Genomic DNA, 24,314 nt, shown 5'->3' on the forward strand with positions numbered 1-24,314 from the left:
GCCTAACACAGCTCTCATGGAGGTTAAAGGACTTTCCCTTTGGCTCAATAAAAGCTTGTTAATAACAATAAATTAAATTACCTTAAGCAACAATTTCAACAGATTTATTTATTCATTGCTTTATCACCCACTCAGAATATAGCTCTTCAAACACAAGATCAAAATATTTTATCATATTAGCAAGGAAAAACAAGATTCAAGCATACTGAAAGCTTAACACTCAAACATACTTCATCACCAACCACAAATAACTAAACAGAATGACAATAATGATTGACCTGCATTGTGAGAACCTATTTTGTTTAAAAATGCTTTCCAGTCAACTCAGCATTTTGTAATCTCCATTACAAATATCCCCTCCACCAGCCTTGACAATTTGATTTGGCTTCCACTGAGCCCATTTTCAAACAAATCTTCAGGAAAAAAAAAAACAGGGAGGAGATGCAGTATAAGACGACCATCCTGCTGAGATTCCCATTCAAAAAGCAACGTACCATCTCACAATATCAATAAACAAACTTAGAACACATCAGACAGGCAGCTACCATATACAACAAAGACAGCAAATAAATCTAGCTCGGAGCAGATGAAAACTATTAACATTTGAAAATATCTGCTTGATATCAAGACGTGCATAGTAACAAATGGTTCAGTTCCTTGAAACAGTTGGGAAATCATTGGGAAATCATTTCTGAATGAGAGAAACCAGATTTTTTCTTACATATTAAATGGCAGCTTATGAGCATTTTTGAGTATTTTAATTTTAAAACAGACAAACTAGTTTTTAAAGAAAATTGCTTCTGCTAGAGGAAACAGCTTTCCAAACAGAACCGCACAGTGATAAACTTGGAGATAAATGAAAAATAGAGATTCCTGTGAAAACTGCATTAAGAAATTACCATCATCTCTGCAGAAGGAGCTAACGTGCCATTGACAAATACAGTTCTTCTCTCTGCACTGCCACTTTGTTTACAGCACATCATTGATTCCACATCAGCCTTACCTTCTGAGAAAAGTCAGGAGGAAGTGTTTTGGCACCAGTAAGTCGTTTCACTAGAAAAGCTTTCCAGTTTGTGTATTTGTGTTGGATGGCTGTTGCAAATGAAGGGGACAAAATAAGCCACTGTTTTTTTTAATTGTGTCCATTAGAGACAATGTTATAGTCTGGAATATGTAAAGAAGAAATCCTACATGACTTAAAAAGCCCAAATAGTTCAGTGAGAAGTCAGAAGATTAAACGTATGGATATGTTAGGACAAAGAGCTTAATCACAAAATATAAATCACACTGGTGTGATATTCACAACACTGATTAGCTAAGCGAGTCCACCTTGATCTTAAAAACAAAGTCATTCTGGAGGAGGTACAACAGGAAACACTTTCAGTGTGAGTCAAGTCCCTATTTTTCCATTAGATCAATGATTTAATGATCTAAAAGATCATTAAATGATCCATTTAATGGCAAAGAATGTGGATATCAGAACAATCAGCAAATTAAACTAAAGACGACTTTTAATCGTAGCAATCAGTAAGACTACTATTTACATACTTCGAGGAGGGACTAAAGGCTTCCCACTGGTTGCACACCAACCAACTGGGTGGATATCAGACCCACAAACGTTGCACCAGAAGTCAAGGTTTGAATCATTTTCAAAGCCTTCGTATCTTAGCAGAGCATTGTAGCCTGGAAATAAAAATCAGATGAAAAATGTAAGATTACAAAGAGATCAATTAAAATTTACTAATCATAATGAATATTACATAAGATTTTCTAGACTAGAACTTTCTAAAGAATGTTATTCTTAAGGCGCATGCTGCATGCTATCAGAGCATTTTAAGTAAAACTCTCACACCATATACCTTTACAAGTTATATATGGGGAAAATCACATAGGACTCAGAACCCTAGAGAACACTGAGTCCAGCTCCTTTGCTAAAGGCTACAGGTCATGTAGTTTGGCATCCAGATGAGTCCTGAGTATCTCCAGAGGAGATTCCATCACCTCTCTGGGCAGCCTGCTCCAGTGCTCCACCACTCTGACAGTAAATAGTTCTTCCTTGTGTTAGCATGGAACTTCCTATGGTCCAGATAACTGCTTTGTTACCTGCAGCCTCTGCTTTTTCATATTTTAGGAATATGAACCTGGAATTTTTAACTTCACTTTTAGCCAAAATAAGTGATATTTATAATGCAACTTGCTATTTTGCAATTTTCAATCCTCTCATCCAGCACCATTACAATAAACTCTAGCACTAAAAAAGAAACAAAAAAAACCACACCCAAACAAACCCAACTTGAAGCTACTATAAAACAACTCAATATGACAATGGTTGAAAATATAACCTTGTGATACAGCTTTGACCCCCTAACAGCGTCAGCATTCTATTAAACAAGTGACTGCTGGCTACGTTATAAGCTACCTTTGCATAATTATTTTTACAACTTTAGTAATTTCAATCAAATATATTCACCTGCTAATTTAACAATTCCAGCTATCCAGAAGACTTTGGTAGGTAGGCTGCAGTCTGTGTTTGGAACCTCCACTCGCACTCCTTCTGAGATATCACCCCAGCACGTCCCCATAGGTGCCTAGCATGTAAGGTAGGAGGGAAGTAAACAGATCATGACTCTGCTTACAGCACAAGAAATTTTGTTGTTGTTGTTAATTACTGTTTTGTAAGTGACATTAAAAGGATGACTATCAATACTCATGATAACACAAACATATGGCAAGAAAATAGCCTATGGAAATCTAGTTTGGTTTTGATCTGAAGCTTCTGCACACTGCTGGTTTACTACTATTGCAGTCTATTTCCTACAACCACCATAGGCTTTCAAGTTTAAACATCCATAAAGCACGCATTGCATATTTTCATAGATCCTCTTCCTTCCACTACGTTCTAACCACATGATAGCTACTAATTTTAGCTGGGAATGGTATAATTCCTCTGCAATTCTATTAGCAGAAAATTATGGCACTTAAAACCCATTCCACAGACATAAAATATTCGTCAAAGAAGTCACTAATATGCCTGAAAAAATGGTTAGAAGTTACTTCTCAAATCCACTCTGAAGTTTTATTCTGGTGGTTTTTAATCACCCACTGGTTCACATGCTCTCAGAGAAACAGGATTCCATCTCATCTGCGTGTGATCATACTATTAAGCAGCCAAAAAGAGAAGGAGGCCGAGTTCTACCACTTTAATGAACATCAAAGGGAAATGCCCAGCTAAATTCCTCACACACTGTCACAAAAGCTTAGACTAACATCTTGGTAACGAAAGGAAATACAAGCTCAATGAAATCTAAAGTGTTTTTGGAAACTGGAGATAAAAAACCCAACATTTAGTTTGCTTTGAGGAACAACATTTTTTATGAGCAGAGCATCACAACAAATGGTCAAAGATTCTATAGTAGAGATATCAGAGACACAGCATACAAGAACCTAAAACCGTAAAAGCTACTCAGCTGAAGTTAACGGCAACAAAATATAGAGTGAGTCAGTCCAAATTAAACTCCAAGAATGGCAATGCTTGGATTTCAGTTATTTTAGAACAACAGTCATACGAAAGATCTCACATTCTGAGAAAAGTCCTAATCAGTCATTAGAATATCCACGTAAAGGGACAGCTGAAGGAATTTTCTGGTTCTTTTTTGTAGTGGGCAGACAGTATTAAGGTAGTGTTTCATTTAAAAGGCTATTTGGAAACACAGAGAACTTCACAGCTCACTGGAAATAGCCTCCAGCTTCATAGATTTTTGCCTGTGAACCACAGGTGAAGAAAGCTGGATTAACATCCTGAATGATTGCAAGTTACAATAGGGGAACTTTGCTGGCAATCAGCAATGTCCAACTAGCAGCTCCAAAGTTATCTTTGAAGGGGATAGCACTCCTACAAATATTTGAGGCTAGGTTTGAAAAATTTATACCAAGTTTTAACTATTAAGGGAAGAAATCAGTCATAGCAAGTATGCTATTTTCTTATTCTTGAAGCCTGGTCTCTTCATGTTCTGCTATGTCCCACCTACACCAGCCTAGACCGCAGAGCTCTTTTCTGCCATCTGGTAGACAGGAAGAAAACGATTTTCAAGATGATAGTTAATTTTCACACACAAACTATGCAGATGCAACTTCTTAATCGAGTTCTATTACAGATCCACTATCATCTCTAAATTGACACTTCTGGCTTTTCGAATTGAAATGGGGGAAATAATCTTTCCAAACAGCAAATTTTAATAAATCTGGTTGCCTTGTATAGAGAGACAGATAAAGCTAAACAATCAAAAACAGCAGAGCTGAATGATTTTCAAATCCAGCTGCACTTCTCCACAATAAATGTTACTGCCTGCTCATCTACTCCATTGATTCAGAGGAAGAGATCAAAGCAGTTCTCTCCCCTTCAACCAATTACAAAAATGTCACAAATATTTTTATTTCTAGAATGTGGATTGGTATAGAGGGAAATAGCAGAAAGTTAAATTTGTCCTTGTCTGTGAAAATATTGGTTCTGCTAGTTCTCCTACACCAATCCTTATGGCTCACCCCTCAGAAGAAGGAAGCCATCCTGTGCAGCATCACTACTGAAAAGCCAGGTAGCATTACTGTCCTGAAGTGATGGTATACTTGGTATACTATACGTGGTAACTGTTCTTAAAGGAGGAAGACTGGATAAACCAGGGCTATAACAGCCATCTTCCTTAACATCTTCTCTGTATTTGTGCAATTAAGCAATTAATGTCTGCACAATGCTTTGGAGAAAAAAACAAAAAACTAAAAAATAAAAAAATCAAAGCACTACATAAGTGTAAAGCCTTATTCACCTGCTGGCTGGCAAGGTAACTCTGAAGTCTGGATTGGCATAGCATGAACTAGCAGAACCATAATTTACAGGTAAGAACAAATTTACCTTTCTGACTTATGATGAAGAGATCCATTTCATGTTATTCCCAACAAGGAAAATCTGCTTCATTGCTTCCTGCTCCAGGTAGAGGACTTGGGAGGGTTTATCTGTGAACAGCAGCTGCCTCCTCTGCAAGGTAAGTTGCAATCAGGAAGGTTCAGTTGGACAGGGTTTGAAAAGAACGCCTAAACACTACGTATTCCCACATGCTTAACCCAGGAAATCTTTGTTCAGCTAAATAATTGGCTCCTAATGGCTTTGGATGGCACCAAAATTACCACGACTTCACACCTGAAGGTGGACTCGGGATTTAAACGGCAAAGAAATTCTACCACTCCCTGAAGCACTGGGATACTCTGCCACTAGAGTGCATCAACAGTACCTGCACCAACGGTAAGGCCAGAGAAGACAACGAGAAAGCGATTAAAAATCAGAGTTAAGGCAAAGCACTGCCACCTAGTGAAGAACCCTGGAAATGCTTCCCCAGAGCAAGCAAACAAAAGAAATCAAGAGAATAAAAATGCTTGAGGCGAGAGGGAGAGAAACATGCGGTAAGAGAGGACTGATGCACTTCCAGATTCTGACTGCTTTCAACATGTTTTGCAAAGATGTCAAATAAACAATGCTCGCGTTTAGTAGCTATTGCCATACAGCTTGTGAAAGAGTTCAAGGTAAGGTACAAACATCAGTAGTGTGCCTGCTCATATTACTGGTGTATTGCTCAGATTGATGAATGAAGCAGTAAGAAAAATAAGACCCCTCTTCATACACAATGTTTTGGCTCCATTTACCAGTAGTTTAACTGCTGTAGATCTATCCTAGTTAAGGATACCCTGAAGCATTTGTTACAATAACACAGGTTTCATTATCAAACACTGTCTTATGATAGGCACTTATGAAATTACTTGTTACAACACATACATAATTATGAAAGCAAAGTGCAAACATGCCCAAGCACATGAAACTGAATACAAGTTAAAAGCCTATCCTAACATAAGACTGTTCAAGGTGCTGTTAAGGAGCACAAAGGGTTCTGTCAACTGCCAAGAACCCTTTGCTTCAACTGATATAGGGCTCAGCATGAACTCCAGGGCTGGAGAGAAAATTTGTCTCTCTTCTACCTTATGAAAAACTTCTAGGAAGAAAAACTTTTAACTTGATAGCAATTTTTAACAGGTAACTTTGAGCAAAACCAGAACTCTCATAGAAAGCCAAAACATCTTCCCAAATAATGAAATATCAGTATGCTGAGGAGTGAGACTTTTTCAGAATGTTTGTACTTGAGATGATTTTACAACAGAATGTACTGACAACATGTTAAACAATATATAATAAGTAGATTTTAACAAACACACTGAAGACAGATGCTGGTAAATCCTTTCCTAATCCCCAAGCTACACTCTGTCATGACTTTAATAGCTGAGGACTTTTTGTTTGCAATTTCACAATTGTAATACGAAGAAAAAGCACTCTTCTTAATTTCAGATTTATGAAGAGGCCCCATTTCCTTTTATTTCTACACCAGCTGACAGCAGAGCTGACAGGGAGAATCGACTGAAAACTAATAAAAATAATCTCAAACCAAAATAATGAAAAGATCAGTTCTATACACTAGAGCAAATCTGGCTTAATCTAAACAGCATTTTGTAACTATATAGCATTGTGTGACCTGGTCAGTTTGATTCCCTATGCTGTATTTCCATGACTTTGTGCTCTGAAATGAGGGGAAAAAAATAAAATAAAATAAAATACTATCACAAGTGTTTAAGACTCCTTTAATTTTTAATTTATTAAAGCATGCATGATGGCTCACAGCATTCAGAATGGTTTAAACAACAAATAGAAACATACATATGTATCTAAGTGGCAGTAATACTCGTAGAGTTTACAATAAAAGTTTCACAGTCCAAGACCTTAAAAATGTTGAAAATATATTATGTGAAAATGAATTTATGAACTAAGGTGGATTCTCTCTCTAATGCATGCACACATGTGTATAAAAGGGCAACATATATAAATACTCACGTGTTTAAAACAAGTGACAGGAGCTGCTGTAAAGCTATTGCTATTGATGTAGCTACCCCAGTTGAAGCCTTCCACGGGGACAGCTGCCAAGAGAAAGTTATTGCATTTAGGAAGCTGCCAATGAAACCAGTTTAGTATTTCTAAAAATGTTTCAGCTCTTTTATTTGACCAGACCTGCTTTAGTCTTTGCCTGGTTTTGTAGAGTTGCTTGGTACTGAGCATATGCTGCTAGTTTAGCCACCAGAGGTTGTTTCTGTAGAACTTTAGCCTTCTTTGTTGGAGGTTTGCCCTAAAACAAACAAACAAAAAACCGTAAGTAAATAAAACCTTCCCAAACTCCCAGCAGAAGGTCCTCACGCCTGACAAAACTATTTAACAACAACCACAAAAATCACTGAGAAACAAACAGCTGCCACTAAAGTAACTGAAAAATAATCAACTATTTGTCTCCAAAAGATTCAACTAAAACTGGCACAACACAGAATGGAGTCGATCAAGAATCATGAAACTATATATAATATGGAAAGATGCTTAAAAATCAGAATCAGAACAGTTTCCAAAAATTTACTTCTCTATTAGTACTCCAATGCAAAGAGCCTCTAGACTCACTGCTCTACCTGAAAAACACAAAAATCTTTCAAAAGCAGGTTAGAAGGAAGATTTTTTTATTACTATTATTTAATCTGATTTATACCAATGCAATTTCCCAGCACACTGCATATGCAATGGAACATGAGATAGGATATAATGATATTCCCTTTATTAAATGTTACAAAAACATTCTCATGATTATTTGACTTGTATTTTATGTGAACAGATCAAACCTCATTTCATATATCTGTGTAGTTAAGAAAACCCTCAAAAGAAAACCAGCAGTGCCAAATAAACCTTTATGCTCTCTAAAGCCAGAAAGTATCTCGGAGATGAGATGCATGGATTTTCAAATCACTACTTATGTAGGTTGAAGATTTTTTTCTGATCTTTTCCTTGCAGGTGAAAGTGGGCCACTGCAGCAGAAATGAAATAAGGAGTCAATATTCGATGAAATTTGCTCTGCTGAGCAAGATTAACGTGTGATCAGTGATACAGTGTTGGGTTTTGTCTTACAAAGTCATTTATGTGAAAATTTTATTGCAATAAGAAATTTGACTTAGTTATTTTAAAGCAACACATTAGTTTTTACAAACACACATTTTACAGGCATGGACAGCAATAAGTATATAAAGAAAATGGTGTCTGTACCGCTACCTGAAGCCTGGCCAGAATGCTGGCCTTCTTGGAGTTGGATGAATAGCTTCTAGAGCACGATACACTGCAGAAACGTTTTGTTTTAGAGTAAAAGGCGTCACGGACACCAACCATTCCACACATCTCGCACGTAGCTGATCAGAGGAGAGAAAGAACACGTTAAGAGTCTGAAAAAACCCTCTATAAAAATTCTGAACAAAGACGACTTGACGATGGTCCTGTAGGTGGCACCATCAAATCAATTTCTCAAGGTTTTACCCTGAGAAGAATTGCACCAAAAGCCACCAACACCACCATCAGCGATACAAGTTCACAGGCAAAAAGACTCTCCCCATTTTGCTCCCTACTGGTTTTACCACTGAAGTGAATCACCAACCCAAAGCCAATTTCTGAGTCTTCATGGCTCTTGGAGAAATGCCTACTTTGAAGCTGAACCAGCCAATTCACATTTTTTCTCTCAATATTTAATATTTGCAAACAAAACCAACAAACAAGAAATCCACTGTACTGGTCCATTTTTAAGGGGGAACCAGCATTTGGGACTGGAATCCCACAAAATACAGTGAGGGCAGAAAAAGAAGCATCAGAATCTTTGTACTCACACACCACATACTCACCCATGCCAGATTTGCCATCTGGGTAAGTATAGACCTGTCCATTGTTCTTTATGATTGGGAGACTGGATGGCAAAGGAGAAACCTCTTCTTCACTCTCATCTGAACTGGAGCTGCTGCTGGTGTCCTCACTACAACTGTCATAGCCGTCAAACATCCCGAATGAATCACGTCTCTTCCCTTCTGTTTGTGAAAGATGTTCTGTCTAAAAATTAAAAAAGCAAATCATGAAAGCAAACAAAAAGAATACCAGAGCATTGTGAACACATATACCAACAGCAAACTTAAAAATTAAAGGCCAGCCTTCAAATGGAGATACACTAAAAACTGCTCTATCGGCACATAAATATGAGCACATATCACAAATCTAATTAGCAGAGTCAAAACCAGATAACATTTTGGTAATGGTATAAACAAAATAAGCTCAGTCCACTGAGAATACGCAGTAGCAGTCCATACATTCCTTTCTTGGTTTCCTGCAGAAATCATTAATCCTGATGTTCTGATTAATGACAGCCACACATCTTATAATATGCAAATGAACACATTCCAGATGGCTGCAGCCAGTTTCACTAGAACGCATTCATTTGAGAAAGCTGAGCAGAGAAAACAGTTAACAAAGAGGGCACTGCTCTCCAGGAATGGAGCCGAGGTGCTCGGGGCCGTTAGTGGCTCTCACCTTCAGGATTCAGCTGCTCACGTGTGAAGCAGAAATACTTCTCCACCTCACAGGGGTGTTCTGAGGATTAATACATTAACAATTATGAAGAGCTCAGTTACTATGGCAATAGGGTCTGTATAAATGCTAAAAGATAGAAAGGTGACTAATTTGCAGGAAAACTCTATTATGTAACAGGTTTCTGTATATGACTGTGGAAAGTAAAATCTGAGGCGAAGTGCAAACACACTGCTTTGAAAAATGCTCAACAGTCGAGCACTTTCCAAAGACAGTAAAGAAGACAACGAACAACAGATTAACTGTTTTGTTGTTTGTTTGTTTTTTAATGGATACCTGATAAATGCTTTTTAATACAGGAACATTTTTATCTTTATTACCACCTGACATGAGCCTACAGAAACAAGGCCACTGCTACGTATGTGAGCTGCTCTCATTAAGTTAACAAACAACATTTCAAAGTATTTCTATCATTCTTAACCATGCCTACTAAGGTTGAGAGACATTAATAAAGCAAGAAAAGACACTGCAGTGCAAACACAGATTAGGAGAATGAAGTACAGCAAGAACTAAATAAGAACCAAAGAAGAACTGTGCCTCTACTTACATCTCCCTTCAAACCCAGGAGTTTTATTCCAAAAGCACTGTAGACAGAACACACAATTGGACTTGTCCTCAAATGGCATTTGGATTCACAGCTTTAAGATTTCATTACAATAATTCCTAAAAATCCCTTTCCTAGAGAGTATCACCTGGACATCTTTCTTCTTGCATCTCATCCAAGCCTTTTTGTACCACATTATCTCTTTATTATAATATTCTCTATTCTCTTTTTCAATTTAAATCTTATTTCAGGATTTCCTCACAGTTAAGAGGGAAAACTAATTCCTACATGCACCAAATTCTAGCATCCAACCTACAAAGAAATCCACAAACAGTAAAAGGTTATGTGATAAAGCAAACACCTGTGAAACACTAAAAACAGCTCTGAAACATTAACAAGTCAGCATGATGTTAACTGTGCACACAGCCAATAGCCCAACATACAAAATTACACTAAAACAAATCAAGACTTCGGGCAGGGCATGACTTGACATCTTTTCCTGGAGTAGGCAGGATAGCAATTGCAATCAATCATTAAAGGAACACTGGGGGAAGGCAGAACAAAACCCAGCCCTGACCTGCACTGGGAACGAGCTGTACCTGCACAGCACTGCTGGTACCAGCAAGATGCTCGCTCAGCTCTGTGTGCACGTGTGTGCAGATTAAGACAGAAGCTGAACACATTGCCATGGATACAGAGTTCTGCAAAGTGTCAGCAATTCACAGATCAGAACATGAAGAGCTCATCACAAACTCCAGAGTACTTCAGAGTATTTTACCTTCAGTGACCACAGCCTGTGCTAGGAAATAAAATGCAGTGCCCTACTAACCTACTCACAACAGCGTGCTGCCCATCACCACCTGCACACGAGCTGAGTGGATTTCCCTAAGGGACCAGGGCCTTGTCCCACATAAAGGAGGACTGGAACTCCTTATTGGTGGCTGCAGCACCAAGCAATTCCAAAACACTCATTTCCTTCCAGACCGGAGACCATACACCTACATAGCAGCTCAGCTTCACCCAGAACTCTATTGGTAGAAGCCTGAAGTGCTGTCACAGCTCAGAAGAATGAAAAGAAACACAGCCCAGTTTCAGTCCTCCCATCTCCCAAGGGCACAGTAGACGTTACCCTCCCAGCACTGCTCCCTCTGCACAGGAAGAAGAAAACAGAAAGCTCAAGGCAGGCTGAAGCTCCACTGGCACACAAAGGAGGCAAGCTGAAGCATGGCTCAAGATCACAATTGTAGATACCGTAACAATACTGGTGGCTCTTATTTTTTTTTCCTTCCTCTATCACAGATTTAGAATCTCAGTAGCACTGCCAAGGCCTCTTGCCAAAACATCCATAGATGAGAGAGAAAATATTTCTGCTTTCTGTAAGAAATTACAACCTCAAGAGAGAAAAATCATCCTTCAGCATTATAGAGACTCCAAAGTCTCAAACTCACCAAGGGTTTGTTTAGTTTATTTATAATGAGGAAGTCTCCCACATCACCTTTCCTTCACTTTTAGCCATATTGTCCCAGCTCAAGTTATGAGCAACTCACAATAGTTAAAATAACACTCTAGTTTTCATAAAACATTCTGACTTGAGTGTTTGCCAGAAGATGAGCACATTTGCCAAATAATTTATTTAGGATGTTCCTAGTGTTAATTTATAACTATTATCTGGGTTTTAATTCTTAGGAAATTTGCTCAAACTACTTTTTGTGTGACTTGGAAAACATACAGATTTTCAACACAAAAATACAAACTGCTTTGTTCACAGAGGCAGATGAAAGTCAGGGCAGAAAACACATGAATACCTTTGCTGGAATTTTGCTAGAGCAGATCAAAACGTTTCTATTTTGATAATAAACATCAATAAGATTCTTTTCAGCCCATGTTGGGACAGCATTTGTAGAAACAAGCGAGTGATGCATGGAACCTCTGACAGCCCTCCCTGCAGATCTCAGCAGTCCTACTCTTTTGCAAGTCCTGTCTAACGCCTGAAACAGAAAACAATTGGGGTACAGCTCTGGGCTCACAAGTCAAAAATCACAACCTTACACAAAGGGCAACATCTGCCTCAAACAGAACCAAAACTGAGGACAAGACGCTGCTTCAGCGACAGGAGCAGCTTGCAGGTCCTGCTCAGCTCCTGCAAGTGATGAGCAGCAGCAATGCTATCAGCTGACAGTGCTTAACTGTGGTACCTGCAGGGCCTCTGGGTTATAAAGCACTGTCCATAAAAATGCAGCCCTACATCCCCATACCCATCACAATAGTTACTGCACCAAAGCATCCTGTTGTGACCACAGGACTGTGGGCTACCATGGGTGCAGCAGGAATGGATTACACATAGTTTTCACATTCACACACTTCTAAGACCAACATTGGGTTGTAGTTATCACAGAATTTTGTTTTTCTGGCTATCAGTAATAGATTGAATTACTCAATTCAACAACTGCAACCTTAAGATCAATCCATGCATTTCACAATATATGCATAATGAAAGAAACTCCCTACTGCCAGGAGCTTGATTTAACATGAAAAACCACATCAGGGTTACCTTTTATTTCAAACTGAAACAGATGAGCGTTCTTTGCCTCCCTGTAAAACTTTGAGAAGGAGCCTGGCTCGCCACACAGCTTACAGCTGTTTAAGTGGCCAGCAGCAGATCAGCAGCTGTTCCACTGTATGATAACCACTAGCTCATTAAGCAGAAGCAAGGCGTATGCACAGGGAACAACAGGCCAAACTCCTGGGTAAGGCTCATTTTCCTAGTCAGATTACCAGCTCCTCAATAGGAAGGATTTTTAGAGTGATACAAAGTCTAGGTTAAGTAGGACTGGCAAATAAAAGCCTGAATAACCGCTTGCTTAGGAGGTTCCTTGCACAGCTCTTTTCATTGAAGAGATGGGTGGAGAGAGGAACTTTAAGAACTGCTTTCTAATTCTGCCCAACTTCCCATTTTCCTGTTCTTCCTCTCCCCCTGTGAGCTCTTGGCAGCAATGTATTTTTAAGAAATGCTCTTAATTAACCATTACACAAGGCAAATGCTATGATAAAAGAATATCGTTAAAGAAACCGGTTTTCCTAAAAGCTGTAAGGCAACTCCAAACAAATTCGGTTAACAGCCACTTCCTCACTCCTTAAGCATACACAGCTGAATTCAGTCATCACATCACAGTTCTCTGACAATAACTGCTCTTCCAGCATAACAAAAGACATCCAACGTGTAGCAAGATTGCAAGATAAAACAATTTAACCTTAACTGGACATGAAATGCTTGGGAAATTGTTCTAGCACATCAATGAAAACCATGCTCAAGCGTTGGCAGTCTCAGAGGTGAAAACTTGCTACAGCAAATACCCCATATAATCAAGCAACCAAACTGTGCCTCCAAATCAGCACATCCTGACCAAAGGCAATTGGTACAAAACCACCACAGAAACGTTTCCTCCCACTCAAATGGGCACTCACTGCCATCCTATCAGTTTGGTGCTTGAATTCACCAAGACAGCGATTTAGAAATACAAGAACTGCAGCTTAACCAAAGCATCCAGTACCTCACACAGAGACATCAGTTTCTATGCTTGGATCTCACTCACAGAAACAGGATAGAAATAAGAAGGTCACCACCAACTTCCAGCCCTTGGGGTCCGATAAAACATTTACTTTAATCACATAACCTTAACAAAACATGATTTTCCCACAGCGCGCTTCAAAGTCAGTGTTAAATTTGATTAAATCGTTTCTGTATTTGAAAGTTCATTCACGTTTGATGCCACAAGTGAGGTTTTGGCTCTGGATGTCAACATTAACGCACCAAGAACAAAAAGTCATTTATGATAACTCTTCTGAACCTCAGCTGGCCAAAACCACCCCGTGCAGTAACAGCAGATCACCACCCACAGAACTGAAGCTCTGCGTGAGCCTCGTAGCATGGCAAGAAAGAAGAACCCAAACATGGTACCAATTTAAAGAAAATACACTTTCAGCTTTTATGAAAAGCAAACAAACAAAAAACCCCAAAGCTAAACATCTTGGGATTCTGCATTCAGAACCAGCCAAATTTAGTTACATATATAAGCAACTCACCTCTATCTGGAAATGTGCCTTCCACTCTTATTACAAGTAAAATCTCAGCTGGAAAATTACAGCAATGTTTTTTCCTGTCTCTTCATTTGCTACGTATGACAACATTTTGTCTGAAGCCAGTTTCTGCTGTTTGCCAATGGTTTTGTCCATAGCCTCTTCCCCGGGGGGTTTCACACGAGAAGAGGGGAGACTCTTACAAAAAAATACATCAAATTAGCAGGCAACATGGAGGGGAGGGGGTGACATAAATACGTGAAATATCTGAATTTGAATAAACTGAACACACATTACAAACGTCATTAGGTTTTTACAAAGCCCTTTACACATAGGAGCCCACAGGAGAGGCAAAGTCTAGAAGGCAAATATTTGGTTCAAACAGTTCTGTTAACATTGTAAACAACAACAACAAAACAACAGTAAAATAACACCGACCCCAAAGCAAGATCTGCTACACCTGAATTCCTTCTGCGTGCTTAGAGGCAGATTCAGCAAAATATCACATGCCCAACGTGCACCAACTTACCTGAGAAACAAAGTTGTGCTGCAGCAGTTTGCAGAAGGTAGCAAGAACGTTGTGAAATTAAATCAGCTTTTAGAAGACAAGAGAAAGGAAGGCCAAGCTGGGATTTCTTTTCCCCCGAGTTACTGCTACCACCGCAGTTATTTAGCAATTTAGGGAACAACAATGAAGATAATCCTTACTTTCAGCCTACAATCCTTGTGCGCTCACAGGTCTCCTCACTCTCGGGAACAAGAGTCAAACCATGCATCAACAACAACTTCCACCCAGGAAAGCATACACCTCTGCTGCGCTTCCCTGTGGCTTACGTTACACACTTCCTCAAAGCGCTCCCTAGGCAGAAGTAACAAGCACAGATTACTGCCTTCATCTCTTAAATCCCACGGATCTTTTAACGACTGTATTGTTTCGGTCCCCATTTAAAGTTCCCGATTAGGATCTCCCTGAACCTTTTTTATTCCGTTTCGTGCAAGTTAAAACCGAACGGTTACAAACAAACGCAACCAACCCAACACTGAACGCAACTTCTCGGACACGCAAAATCTTCGTTCAAAAAAAAAAACACCAAAAAACAGAAAATCGCCCCGCAGCTTTCAGAGCCCTCAAGACAAAAAGGGACGGCGGCGTTATGGGCTCAGCTCTCACACCGCCGTCTCTCCCACGAAGCAGAGCTTTGCAGCGGAGCGCTCCATAGAGCTCCGGGACACAGCGCGACAACGGCCCGAGCCGGGGATCACTGCCGGCGTTACTGCTCGCTCCGGGAACCGAGGCACAACGGAACGGCCCCGGGACGCGGAGACCGCGCACGTTCCGGAGCGCCGAGCTCGGGCTGGAAAGCGACAGCCGGGGCTTTAACTCTGCAGGAAGTATATGGGAAAGGCGCTTCGACGGAGCACCGCCGCGCCGTGCCCGAGCTGCCTGCAGAACGCTCCGAAACTTCCCGCTGCGGGAAGGGCCGACGGCACGGGAGAGCGCAGCACAAAGGGGCCGGGGCCGCCCCACGTGCGGACTGTCAGGGCCGCCCCCGCCCGGCCCGGCCCAGGAGCAGCGGAGCTGAGCCGCCCCCGAGCCGCGGGGCCGCTCCTCGCCTCGCCCGGACCGCGCAGCTGAAGGAGGAGCAACACCCCGCCCCCGCCGCCCCCTCGGGGCCCGTCCGCCCCGGGCAGCCCGTCCGCCCGCCCCGCAGCCCGGCGGTACTCACCAGCTCCTTTGTGTTTTCCATCAGGCCCTCGCGGCCAGGAGACGCCCAGCCGCCGCCTCTGCCCCCTCCCCTCGGCTCGGCCCCCTCCGCCCGCCGCCTCCCCCTGCGAGGGGCCGGGCCCGGCGGGACAGGAGGCGGCCCGCGAAGTTCAGCCTCTCCCTGAGAGAAACGAGCCCCGCTCCCTGCGCCGGGATATCAACAACATTAGCATCGCCGCTCTGCGCAGGCGCGGAGCCCGGCCCCCCGCGCGCCCTCATTGGGCTCCGCGCCGCTCGGGGTTCCTCGCTCGCCGTACCCACCTCGGGGGGGAACCATCGAGGGGCGGCGGGGCTCGGCGGTGCGGAACGGGCCGAACGGGGGGCGGCTGCCCCGTTAGGAGTCGGGTCTGCTTCCTAACGGACGGCGCAACGAGCGAGGCCAACGCTGGGCCCCGCTGAGGGGAGCCCGTGGTCACGTGAGGCACAGGAACCCCCCCACGCGCGGAATGGAGCGCGCCAAGTCACGTGGAACGCGGGGTGGGAGAACGGGAGGAAGGAAATAAGGCGAAGAAAGGAGGTCACGTGACGGCCCTCGCGGCCAGGGGAAGCTCCCCGATCACGTGGTGCGGGGCGGGGCTGTGCCGGCCAATCGGGAGAGGGGCGGGCACGAGTGCGACCGCGTGGATGCACGACGGAACTTCCGGTTCCGGTGTCTCCACAGGAGCGATGCGGGCGGCCCCGCGGGTTGCGGCGGGACGGCGGGCGGCCGAGCCGAAGCTGACGGCGAAGAAGAAGAAGAAGAAGATGGTGAAGCGGGCTCGGCCGCGCGCCAAGGGGGTGGAGACGGTGGTGGAGGAAGAAGCGTCGCGCCGCGCCCGGCACTTGCGGGCCATCTCCCGCACTACGGCCGCTGAGCGAGAGCTGGAGGAGTTGGTGTTCGGCGACAGCCTCGTCGCGGAGGAAGGCGAGCTGCTGCAGCGCCTGGCCGGCCCGCAGGTACGGCTCGGACGGGTCGGGGCGGCGCGGCCTCGGTTCCCCGGCGGGAGCTGCAGCGCCCTTCCCAATGCGTTTCAGCTGAGCGCCGCGCGAAGCGGAGCCCTGCCGGGCCGCTCCAGCGATTCGGAATCGGAGAACGAAAGCAAAGCGGGATTCCCGTCTAAAAGGCCCGTCTGGGTGGATGAAGACGATGAAGCCGAGGAAAGGTGCGCTGAGCCGGGCGGGCGCGCAGTGACGGTCCGCCTCATGGGAGCGGCTGCAGACGGGCTTCCGCTGAGCTGAGCTGTGCGATTGTCGTGTTTTTTGCTCTAGGGTTGACATGACCCACAGGTACCGGAGGGAGCTGATGAAAAGCGACGCTGAGAAGATACTTACTAAGAAAAAGCTAAAAGCAAGACTTGAAGAGCAGTGAGTTCATTGACGCTTTTGTAGTAAACTGTGCTAAGAGATACAGAGATGCACTTGGCATTCTCAGTCCCTGTTGCCTTTTTCCTGCTGTAAATTGCTTCAGCCCTGGAGCTGCTCTTGCCCTCGGAGGCGCTGCTCAGTTAGTGCTTCTTATGGTGAAACTGGTATCTTTAAATCCGGCGTGATACTGTTATTTGACTTTATCAACTTAATGCTTCTTTACTTCTAAGAAGTTATTCCATAACGCGTCTGAGGTGATGTGCTGTTTGTCAGTTGGGGTGATGGAAGATGCTAATGTGATATATAAGAACGAAGCGTGGGTGGAGTTGGATATTGTAGTAGTTTGGGTCTGCTTGATTTGCCTGGGTATGAGCGTGCATCACCTTACACAAGCATGAGTCACCTTACAGAGTTGTAACTATCTCCTGTAAGCGCTTACCAGGTAAAAAGAAATGACTTTGCTAAACAAGGTGTTCATTTTCTCCTCTCTCCCTTTTCTTGCTAGATTTCAGCAAGCTATGGGAGGAGTTCCAGCATGGGCTGATAGAGAAAACAGGAAGAAATCCAAGCAAGCTGCAAGTGATAGTAAAGAAACCTTTTACTGCTCTAATATGACTTTCTGTGTTTCTCTATTCAGCTTGTGGAAAAAATACTTGTTTTTGGTGTTTGATAAGTATTTGTGTGAACACAGCTGGATGGTCAGCTGGATGGTCATTTCTTATTGTTCCTGTAGGGAGTTAATTGAGCTTTCCAGTGTGCTCTGTTTTTAATTAGGTGGCAGTGATGAAGATGATGATCTGCTATGCAGAACTGGCAATTTCGTATCAAGCTCAGAATCCCTGCCAAGAGGTATTTTGGAGGTAAAGGCAAGACTGTAATTGCACCTTAGTTTGGTCTGTGAACAAGCTTTGATTACAGGATTGCTGTTCAGGCAGTAAAATTAGCTCTTACATGAATGTCTTTGTTCCTGTAATCGTAGCGTTTAAATATTAGTGCTTCAGAGAAGGTGGGTAGGTGATGTTATGAAGGCACGAAACAAATTGAGACGTGTTGATGTAGGGATTATTTAATGTACTCTTAAAAAGCACTTTGGAGTAGGATTTCAGTCTGTGGATGGAGGATGGAGTTCTCCCATCACTTTGGGGGTACTGAAATGGTTCCTGAGACGGGAGCCCTCAGATGAGTGTTTCTTACACTACCTCCCTTACAGCTATTGCATATGAGCAAGAGTGCAAGTAATTTCAGCTAGCCTTTCTTCTGACTTCTTCATCAACAGACTGACCAGTTTTATGCCTACTGTGCTGTACTGAAGCAACTTAGCAAACTTATTTTGTTTGCTCTGGTGTCAAACTGTTGAAAAGTCATTGTAGGCATCAGCGTAACTAAACATGTAAACTGTGTTCTTTGGTTTTTTGCTTGTGTTCTAGATGAAGTACTGCTTGCCTGCTAACCAGGAGCGTCTTGCTGATGGAAAACTGTCAACAGTGCAGTTCCACCCATCTGCTCAGGTTGTTCTGACTGCTGGACGCGATCGATCAGTGTCGCTCTTTCAGGTGAAGAATTTCAACAGTGCAAATGGGTTCTTAGCAGTTCTATTAGCAGTTTGGTGTGGCCTGATGTCAGTGAAGTGGTCAAAGGCACGAGCTGAGTGTGACATCCACGAGGCTGCAGGAAAAGCATATTAGAAATTATAGTCTATTTGAATAAAGCGTGGGCAGGACAGTAACAAGAAGGGGTTTGAAGTATGTCTAGAAAGGCTGGGAGAGCCTCGTTTACAGGGTGAGGAGAGGTGGACTGTTTGTAGGGAAGAGAGAGAGAAACGCTTCCAGCTGGGTGCACTTTTTATTGTTTCTCTGGTACTGCTGAGTCAGTAAGATTTTTTTCTGTAAATATATTTGATATGTCCATTGATGTGATAATCTGATTGCCTTTTTTAATTCTTATTTTCAGGTTGATGGCATAAGGAATCCAAAAATACAGAGCATCTATTTAGAGAGTTTCCCAATCTACAAAGCTCGTTTCAGTGCTGATGGTGAACAGGTTATAGCCACTGGTACTCACCATAAAGTGTTTTACGTGTATGACATGATGGGTGGAAGTATTATTCCTGTACATCAAGTAAGAGGTAAGTTAGTGATCTAAGTGTCTGATTGCATTTAAAGCTGTCCGAGGTAGTGAGAGCACGTGGATTTGTTTTAAAAGGAAGTGTAGTGAGTTGTTGGAGGTGGCGATGTCTATGTCTCCTATGGTATGTTTAGTTCTAGTTTCTTTGATGTAACCCCAAGTTTGTGTAATGTCTAACCCATAACATTGTCGTGTTATGTATATTACAGAAATGAAAAGGTGGAGCTGGGTCTTGCTTAAATTCACTGTAGGCTTGAAGTTGAGGCAAGTGAGTAAATCGCACCAGTATTAAGTTCTGTATCACTGTTTTTGAAGGTATGGAGGAAAAATTTGTCAAAAACTTTGAAGTCTCTCCAGACGGATCGTTTATGCTTCTCACTGGAACTTCAGGATATCTTCACTTGCTGTCAATGAAGGTAGCTTTTTCCATAATTCATGTAGTTTCAGTTTTTTGGTACCCTTTCCCTTTTGAATCTGATTGCTTGCCTTTTATTCTGAGAAGCGATGCGGCTTTTCAGTTAAAAGAGGTGTGACGTACTGTGACAGCCTTTGAAAGTGAGCTGCTCTATGAGCGAACTGTAGCTATGGAAGATGGTTTGGGGATGTCAGAGAACCGTCTTTGATCACGTTCTTTGTGGGCCTGGTGATGAAGTTTAGAGTTTCCTGGGGGTGTTTTTTTTGGGGGGGAGGGGGGAGATGGAGGGTGGGTTACTGAAAAAAGCCATTTGTCAATGATTTATTTCAACTGATGGCATAAACACTGTGCTGACAAAACCAATAGCCTCAGCATGGAAATGAGAATCTGAGGGAGGAAGAAATGTGGGACTTGTTTTTTGGGAGTAGTGCTAGTGTGTGTTGGTGTACCGTGGTCATGAATCACTCCATCTGCTGTGATTCATAAGGAACCTAGATTTTTTTTTTTATCTATACTTTAAAATGCCACACGATGGCAGCTGCACTTGTTTCAAACTTGGAAATAACTAGGAAAAATATTTTTAAAACAAGTTCAGTTCCCTTTTGTATTGAGATCCTTCTGTGAGGGAGTAAATGAGCATTTATTGAACTGGCACCAACTGTGTAACAACAAATTGGTTGAGCATGAGCTTGTGTGCTGGACTGTGGGTGCTGAAAGTGCTGATGTGTTCTTTTAATGCCAAGCTACTGTAGCTAACGTGAGGTTTGTGTGGGACAGGAGTATGGAAGCAACTTTCCTACTGACTTTAAGGAGCCAAAAAAAGGAGGTTGATAAAATGCCTCGTGGTCTCACCTCTGAATCTGCGTTCTTAGTCTGAATGCTTGTTGCACTCTTGTTTCAAACAAAGCCAATGCTTTGCTTATGTGATTACATGAAGCTGAGAAATACCAGTTCCTTTTGTTGTAATGTAGAACTTCTCTTAGCTGCTGGCTGTCTGACTTTAGGTGTGTGATAATGCCCCTTCAGGCAAAATGGCACAAAGCTGGTTGTCTGTCTTGAATTTACATACAGATATTTCAGATTTTAGAGATGTCCTTTAAACAGACTCAGGAATACCTCAAGCTAGAAAGGGTTGAAATAGCAGATTAGGTCACCATTGTTAATTTCCTCCTATAGACAAAAGAACTGATCAGCACTATGAAGGTAAATGGAAGAACCACTGCATCTGCTTTCACTTCAGACAGCAGTAAAATATACAGCTATTCAAGTAAGTGCTCTGTTTGATTGTACTGATTGTACTTCCACTGAAATTACCTAGGTTTTTGTAAATCAGTCCTTATATCCTCCTTATTTGATAGCTGTATATAAGCTAACAGCTGTCTTTCTGAAATCTATTTTAACAGTTTTGACAGATGAATGTATCTCTTATATGCATGGATTCTGTAACCTCTTTTATTCTGCAAATAGAGGAAGGCGAAGTTTTCATTTGGGATGTGAGAAGCAGGAAGTGCCTACACAAATTTGAAGATGAAGGCTCTTTGGAAGGAAAGTGCATTGCTGTTTCAAAAAATAACCAGTATGTGGCGTGTGGGTAAGTGAATAACTTGGCTGTTTCATTTTCTTCCTGTCTCATTTTGAAGCTCTTCAGAATTTGTGTCTGGTGAGAGCGTAGGAAGATAGAGTGAGTTTGATTTTAATAAAGTTATAGTAAAAGTGAATAGATGAATGTCTTATCTACAATATCATTTATTTTGTTCCACGTACCTATAAATTACCATACATGCTCAATACTGGTGTTGCTCTTAATATGTTACTATTGGCTGCAGTGGGTTTAGCAGTTAATTTTGAAATTATGCAGCTAAAATCACACAAAGGGAACTTCTGTAGTGCAAGTGTCAGTTTGGGGCCTCATTTCTTTCACCTTTCTAGTTGACTCTCTTCTGTAATCCTAATTTGATGGCTGTGAGAGAGCATGCTAGCATTTATAAAGATGTTTTGACTCTGACAGTTGCAGCAACTGAGCCTGAATACTGCTTGAAAGTATTTCTGAATTAATGGTTGCTGGCAGCTACCTTATCAGTTTTAACAACTGTTGTTTAAATGTTTAAGTACAGCATGCATTTCCTTAGGAAAAACTTTAATGACATCAAACTCTGATACTGAACTCTCTCTGGTCTCAATTTGTTGTACATAAGAGGTTGGTGTACCAAGGATCACCAGCTAAGAGTCTCTCTACCCACCCACTACACCCCTCTACTAAAACAAACTCTAAAGCAAAACACAATCATAGAACAAAATATTGTTACAAACAGCACTGAATAGTTACTTGCTAATGATCTTCCAGTTGATTATTGGCTACAGTTAACCATAAATGCTGTTTCTCAATATGGATTTTGTTCATTTCTCATTTTAGTTCTGTTTCTGGAGTTGTGAACTTGTATACTACTGATGTCTGTGCCAAAGAAAGCCATCCTAAACCAGTTAAAGCCATAATGAACCTCGTCACCTCTGCTACATCTGTGACCTTCAATCCTACCACAGAAATCTTGGCTGTGGCTTCCAATGAAGCTGATGAGGCTGTCAAATTGGTATGTTCAGCTTCTTTTCTCAGTGTAACACTGCTTGTATCTTCTTTCTAAAAGATAGGGTGCAATCCTGCCAATGTGGTCAAACTGATTCCGGATGGGTACATGCATTACAGAATTTGCTTGGTTGGAATGTGTGGAGGATGCTGTACCTACAACAGAAAATGCTTCTGTTTCCTTGAAGAAAGTTCTTAGGATAACCTTGTAGTCTACCTTAAATCTTTTTCTCTTCTTTTTTCAAATGTTCTTGTTTCACTGTTGCAAATAAAATTGTTAATTTTCAGCATCTGTTAACTGTAATGATCTTACTGGGGGGGTGTTTCCTTGCTGAGAAATTTTGCCAGCCTTGACAAAATTCTGAGTAATTCTGGTGAATTTGAATTTTGGTTGGATTTTCCTACTTGATAAGACTTACCTGTATCTTTCTTAATAGGTCCACATCCCATCATATACTGTATTCTCAAATTTCCCGGTGTTCAGAAGAAAGCAAATTTATCTGACTCAGTCTATGGACTTCTCTCCTAGAAGTGGATTTTTCTCTATAGCAAACAACAAAGGCAAAGCTTTGTTGTTCAGGTGTGTACTGAGTTTGGTTCCTTAATCCTTGGTAACATATTTATATTGGTACGGTGATGCAGATGACTTTAAAAGGTGAAATTTGACTACTTGATCTGATTTTCACTCAGTGAGTAAACAGAATATGGCACTGAATTCCCACTCTGAAGAATGAACCTAGTTGTTTTTTTCTGATTATCGACTACGCTTTACTGCAGACATGCCTGTGAAAACAGTTACTGTTCCTTGCTGATTAAGAGCAGGAAAGAAATAGCAGATAATGGGTGGTTTTTACAGTTTTGTTTTCTTTTTAAGCTTCTACTACATCTGTGTTTCAGATTAGTAGTAGTAGTAAATTACTGAAAGAATACTCAGTGATAACTGCTAAGTAATTATTGCTTGTTATATTATGTGTACAACAGGTTACTGAGAAGCTTTACATCTGTCTCAACTGTGTTTTTTCTTCAGGTTGAAACATTATTCAGATTTCTAAAAGATACAGGAGGAACTGGACTAATATCTCAGGTAAAAGCAGCACTCGGGCTGCTAACAAGGTTGTCTTGGGGTTCCTTCCTTTCATTCTGCTACCTCCACCTCATCAAAGGTGGCAGCAAGAAGTTCTCAGTGTGTAGTCTTGAAGTGGTCTCGTTTGGGTCATTAGAAAATACAAGGGAGAGGTTCAGGGTTGTCTTGTTTAGCTCAGCTTTTCTAATAATGCTCTGAAGGGCGGTTGGTAATTCAGCCAAATGTGCCCAGTCCCGTTGACAGCTGTTTTAAAACCTTGTAAGCATTGAAGGCACTTGCATGACTTCACAGGTCGGTGATTGAAAATTCAGGTTACATCAATAACTGAAATTTTAAATGTAGCTTGTGAGAATTATTTCCGTTTTGTGGGAAACTGGAATGTCCCGTAGCCTTGTCAGTAGCACATTAAGTAGTGCTGTCTGACCTCAAATCTGTTAAAGGTTGGAAGCTCAGCCCATTCACATCGAAAGCTTCACATCTTCTGTACATTATGCTTATGTAAACGGTTGTGACAGGTAAATGTTCTGAGCGTGCTAACAACGTTCTCTGTGCTGATCCTTCCCCAGGTGTTGTAACCTGCAGCTATCAGTATGCTACAAAATCAAGCAAACTACTTGAAATGGAAGTTGAATATAAATGTAACATCCGTGTTTTGTGAATGTTTTTACTTAATAAATGTACCTGATGAATTTTCCATTGAGTTCTTCAGCTTTTTTTTCCCATGCTTTGTGTAAGCAAACGGCTAAGCAGGATTTTGATGGTTGGTAATCAAATTAATGTCTCCAAGAAATGCTTAAATACTCTTTAGTTATTATGAGAACGTGACGTGTTCCAGTGTTGACACTAAAACGTCACTT

General features: G+C 41.7%; 2 protein-coding genes across 3 annotated transcripts in view; one reads left to right on the plus strand and one right to left on the minus strand.

Annotated features, from left to right (window-relative positions):
* The window catches only part of MBTD1 (mbt domain containing 1), a 28,812-nt gene extending 12,808 nt beyond the window's left edge, over nucleotides 1-16,004 (minus strand). Inside the window, exons 1-10 of one of the 2 annotated variants that reach the window (XM_072351576.1) lie at nucleotides 15,872-16,004; nucleotides 14,853-15,003; nucleotides 14,151-14,342; nucleotides 8,791-8,992; nucleotides 8,168-8,307; nucleotides 7,100-7,214; nucleotides 6,926-7,008; nucleotides 2,471-2,588; nucleotides 1,549-1,683; nucleotides 1,004-1,092 (exon numbers count right to left, since the gene is read on the minus strand). In XM_072351576.1, coding sequence (XP_072207677.1) covers nucleotides 1,004-1,092; nucleotides 1,549-1,683; nucleotides 2,471-2,588; nucleotides 6,926-7,008; nucleotides 7,100-7,214; nucleotides 8,168-8,307; nucleotides 8,791-8,944 — 834 coding nt within the window. In that variant the 5' untranslated portion in view covers nucleotides 8,945-8,992; nucleotides 14,151-14,342; nucleotides 14,853-15,003; nucleotides 15,872-16,004. Of the gene's footprint in view, nucleotides 1-1,003; nucleotides 1,093-1,548; nucleotides 1,684-2,470; nucleotides 2,589-6,925; nucleotides 7,009-7,099; nucleotides 7,215-8,167; nucleotides 8,308-8,790; nucleotides 8,993-14,150; nucleotides 14,343-14,852; nucleotides 15,004-15,871 lie in introns of those variants that run through there. The other variant, XM_072351577.1, reaches the window with a different exon arrangement.
* Nucleotides 16,005-16,570: 566 nt separating this feature from the next.
* Nucleotides 16,571-24,150, plus strand: UTP18 (UTP18 small subunit processome component). Its single transcript, XM_072351578.1, has 14 exons — nucleotides 16,571-16,845; nucleotides 16,924-17,051; nucleotides 17,158-17,253; nucleotides 17,759-17,838; nucleotides 18,028-18,113; nucleotides 18,681-18,806; nucleotides 19,204-19,378; nucleotides 19,693-19,793; nucleotides 20,969-21,059; nucleotides 21,260-21,383; nucleotides 22,206-22,380; nucleotides 22,811-22,953; nucleotides 23,401-23,457; nucleotides 24,024-24,150. The coding sequence occupies exons 1-13, from the start codon at nucleotides 16,576-16,578 to the stop codon at nucleotides 23,423-23,425; spliced, it is 1,620 nt and encodes a 539-aa protein (XP_072207679.1). The 5' UTR covers nucleotides 16,571-16,575; the 3' UTR covers nucleotides 23,426-23,457; nucleotides 24,024-24,150.
* Nucleotides 24,151-24,314: the final 164 nt, after the last annotated feature.

This window comes from Excalfactoria chinensis, chromosome 17 (assembly GCF_039878825.1).
Source record: "Excalfactoria chinensis isolate bCotChi1 chromosome 17, bCotChi1.hap2, whole genome shotgun sequence".
NCBI classification, from domain to species: domain Eukaryota; kingdom Metazoa; phylum Chordata; class Aves; order Galliformes; family Phasianidae; genus Excalfactoria; species Excalfactoria chinensis.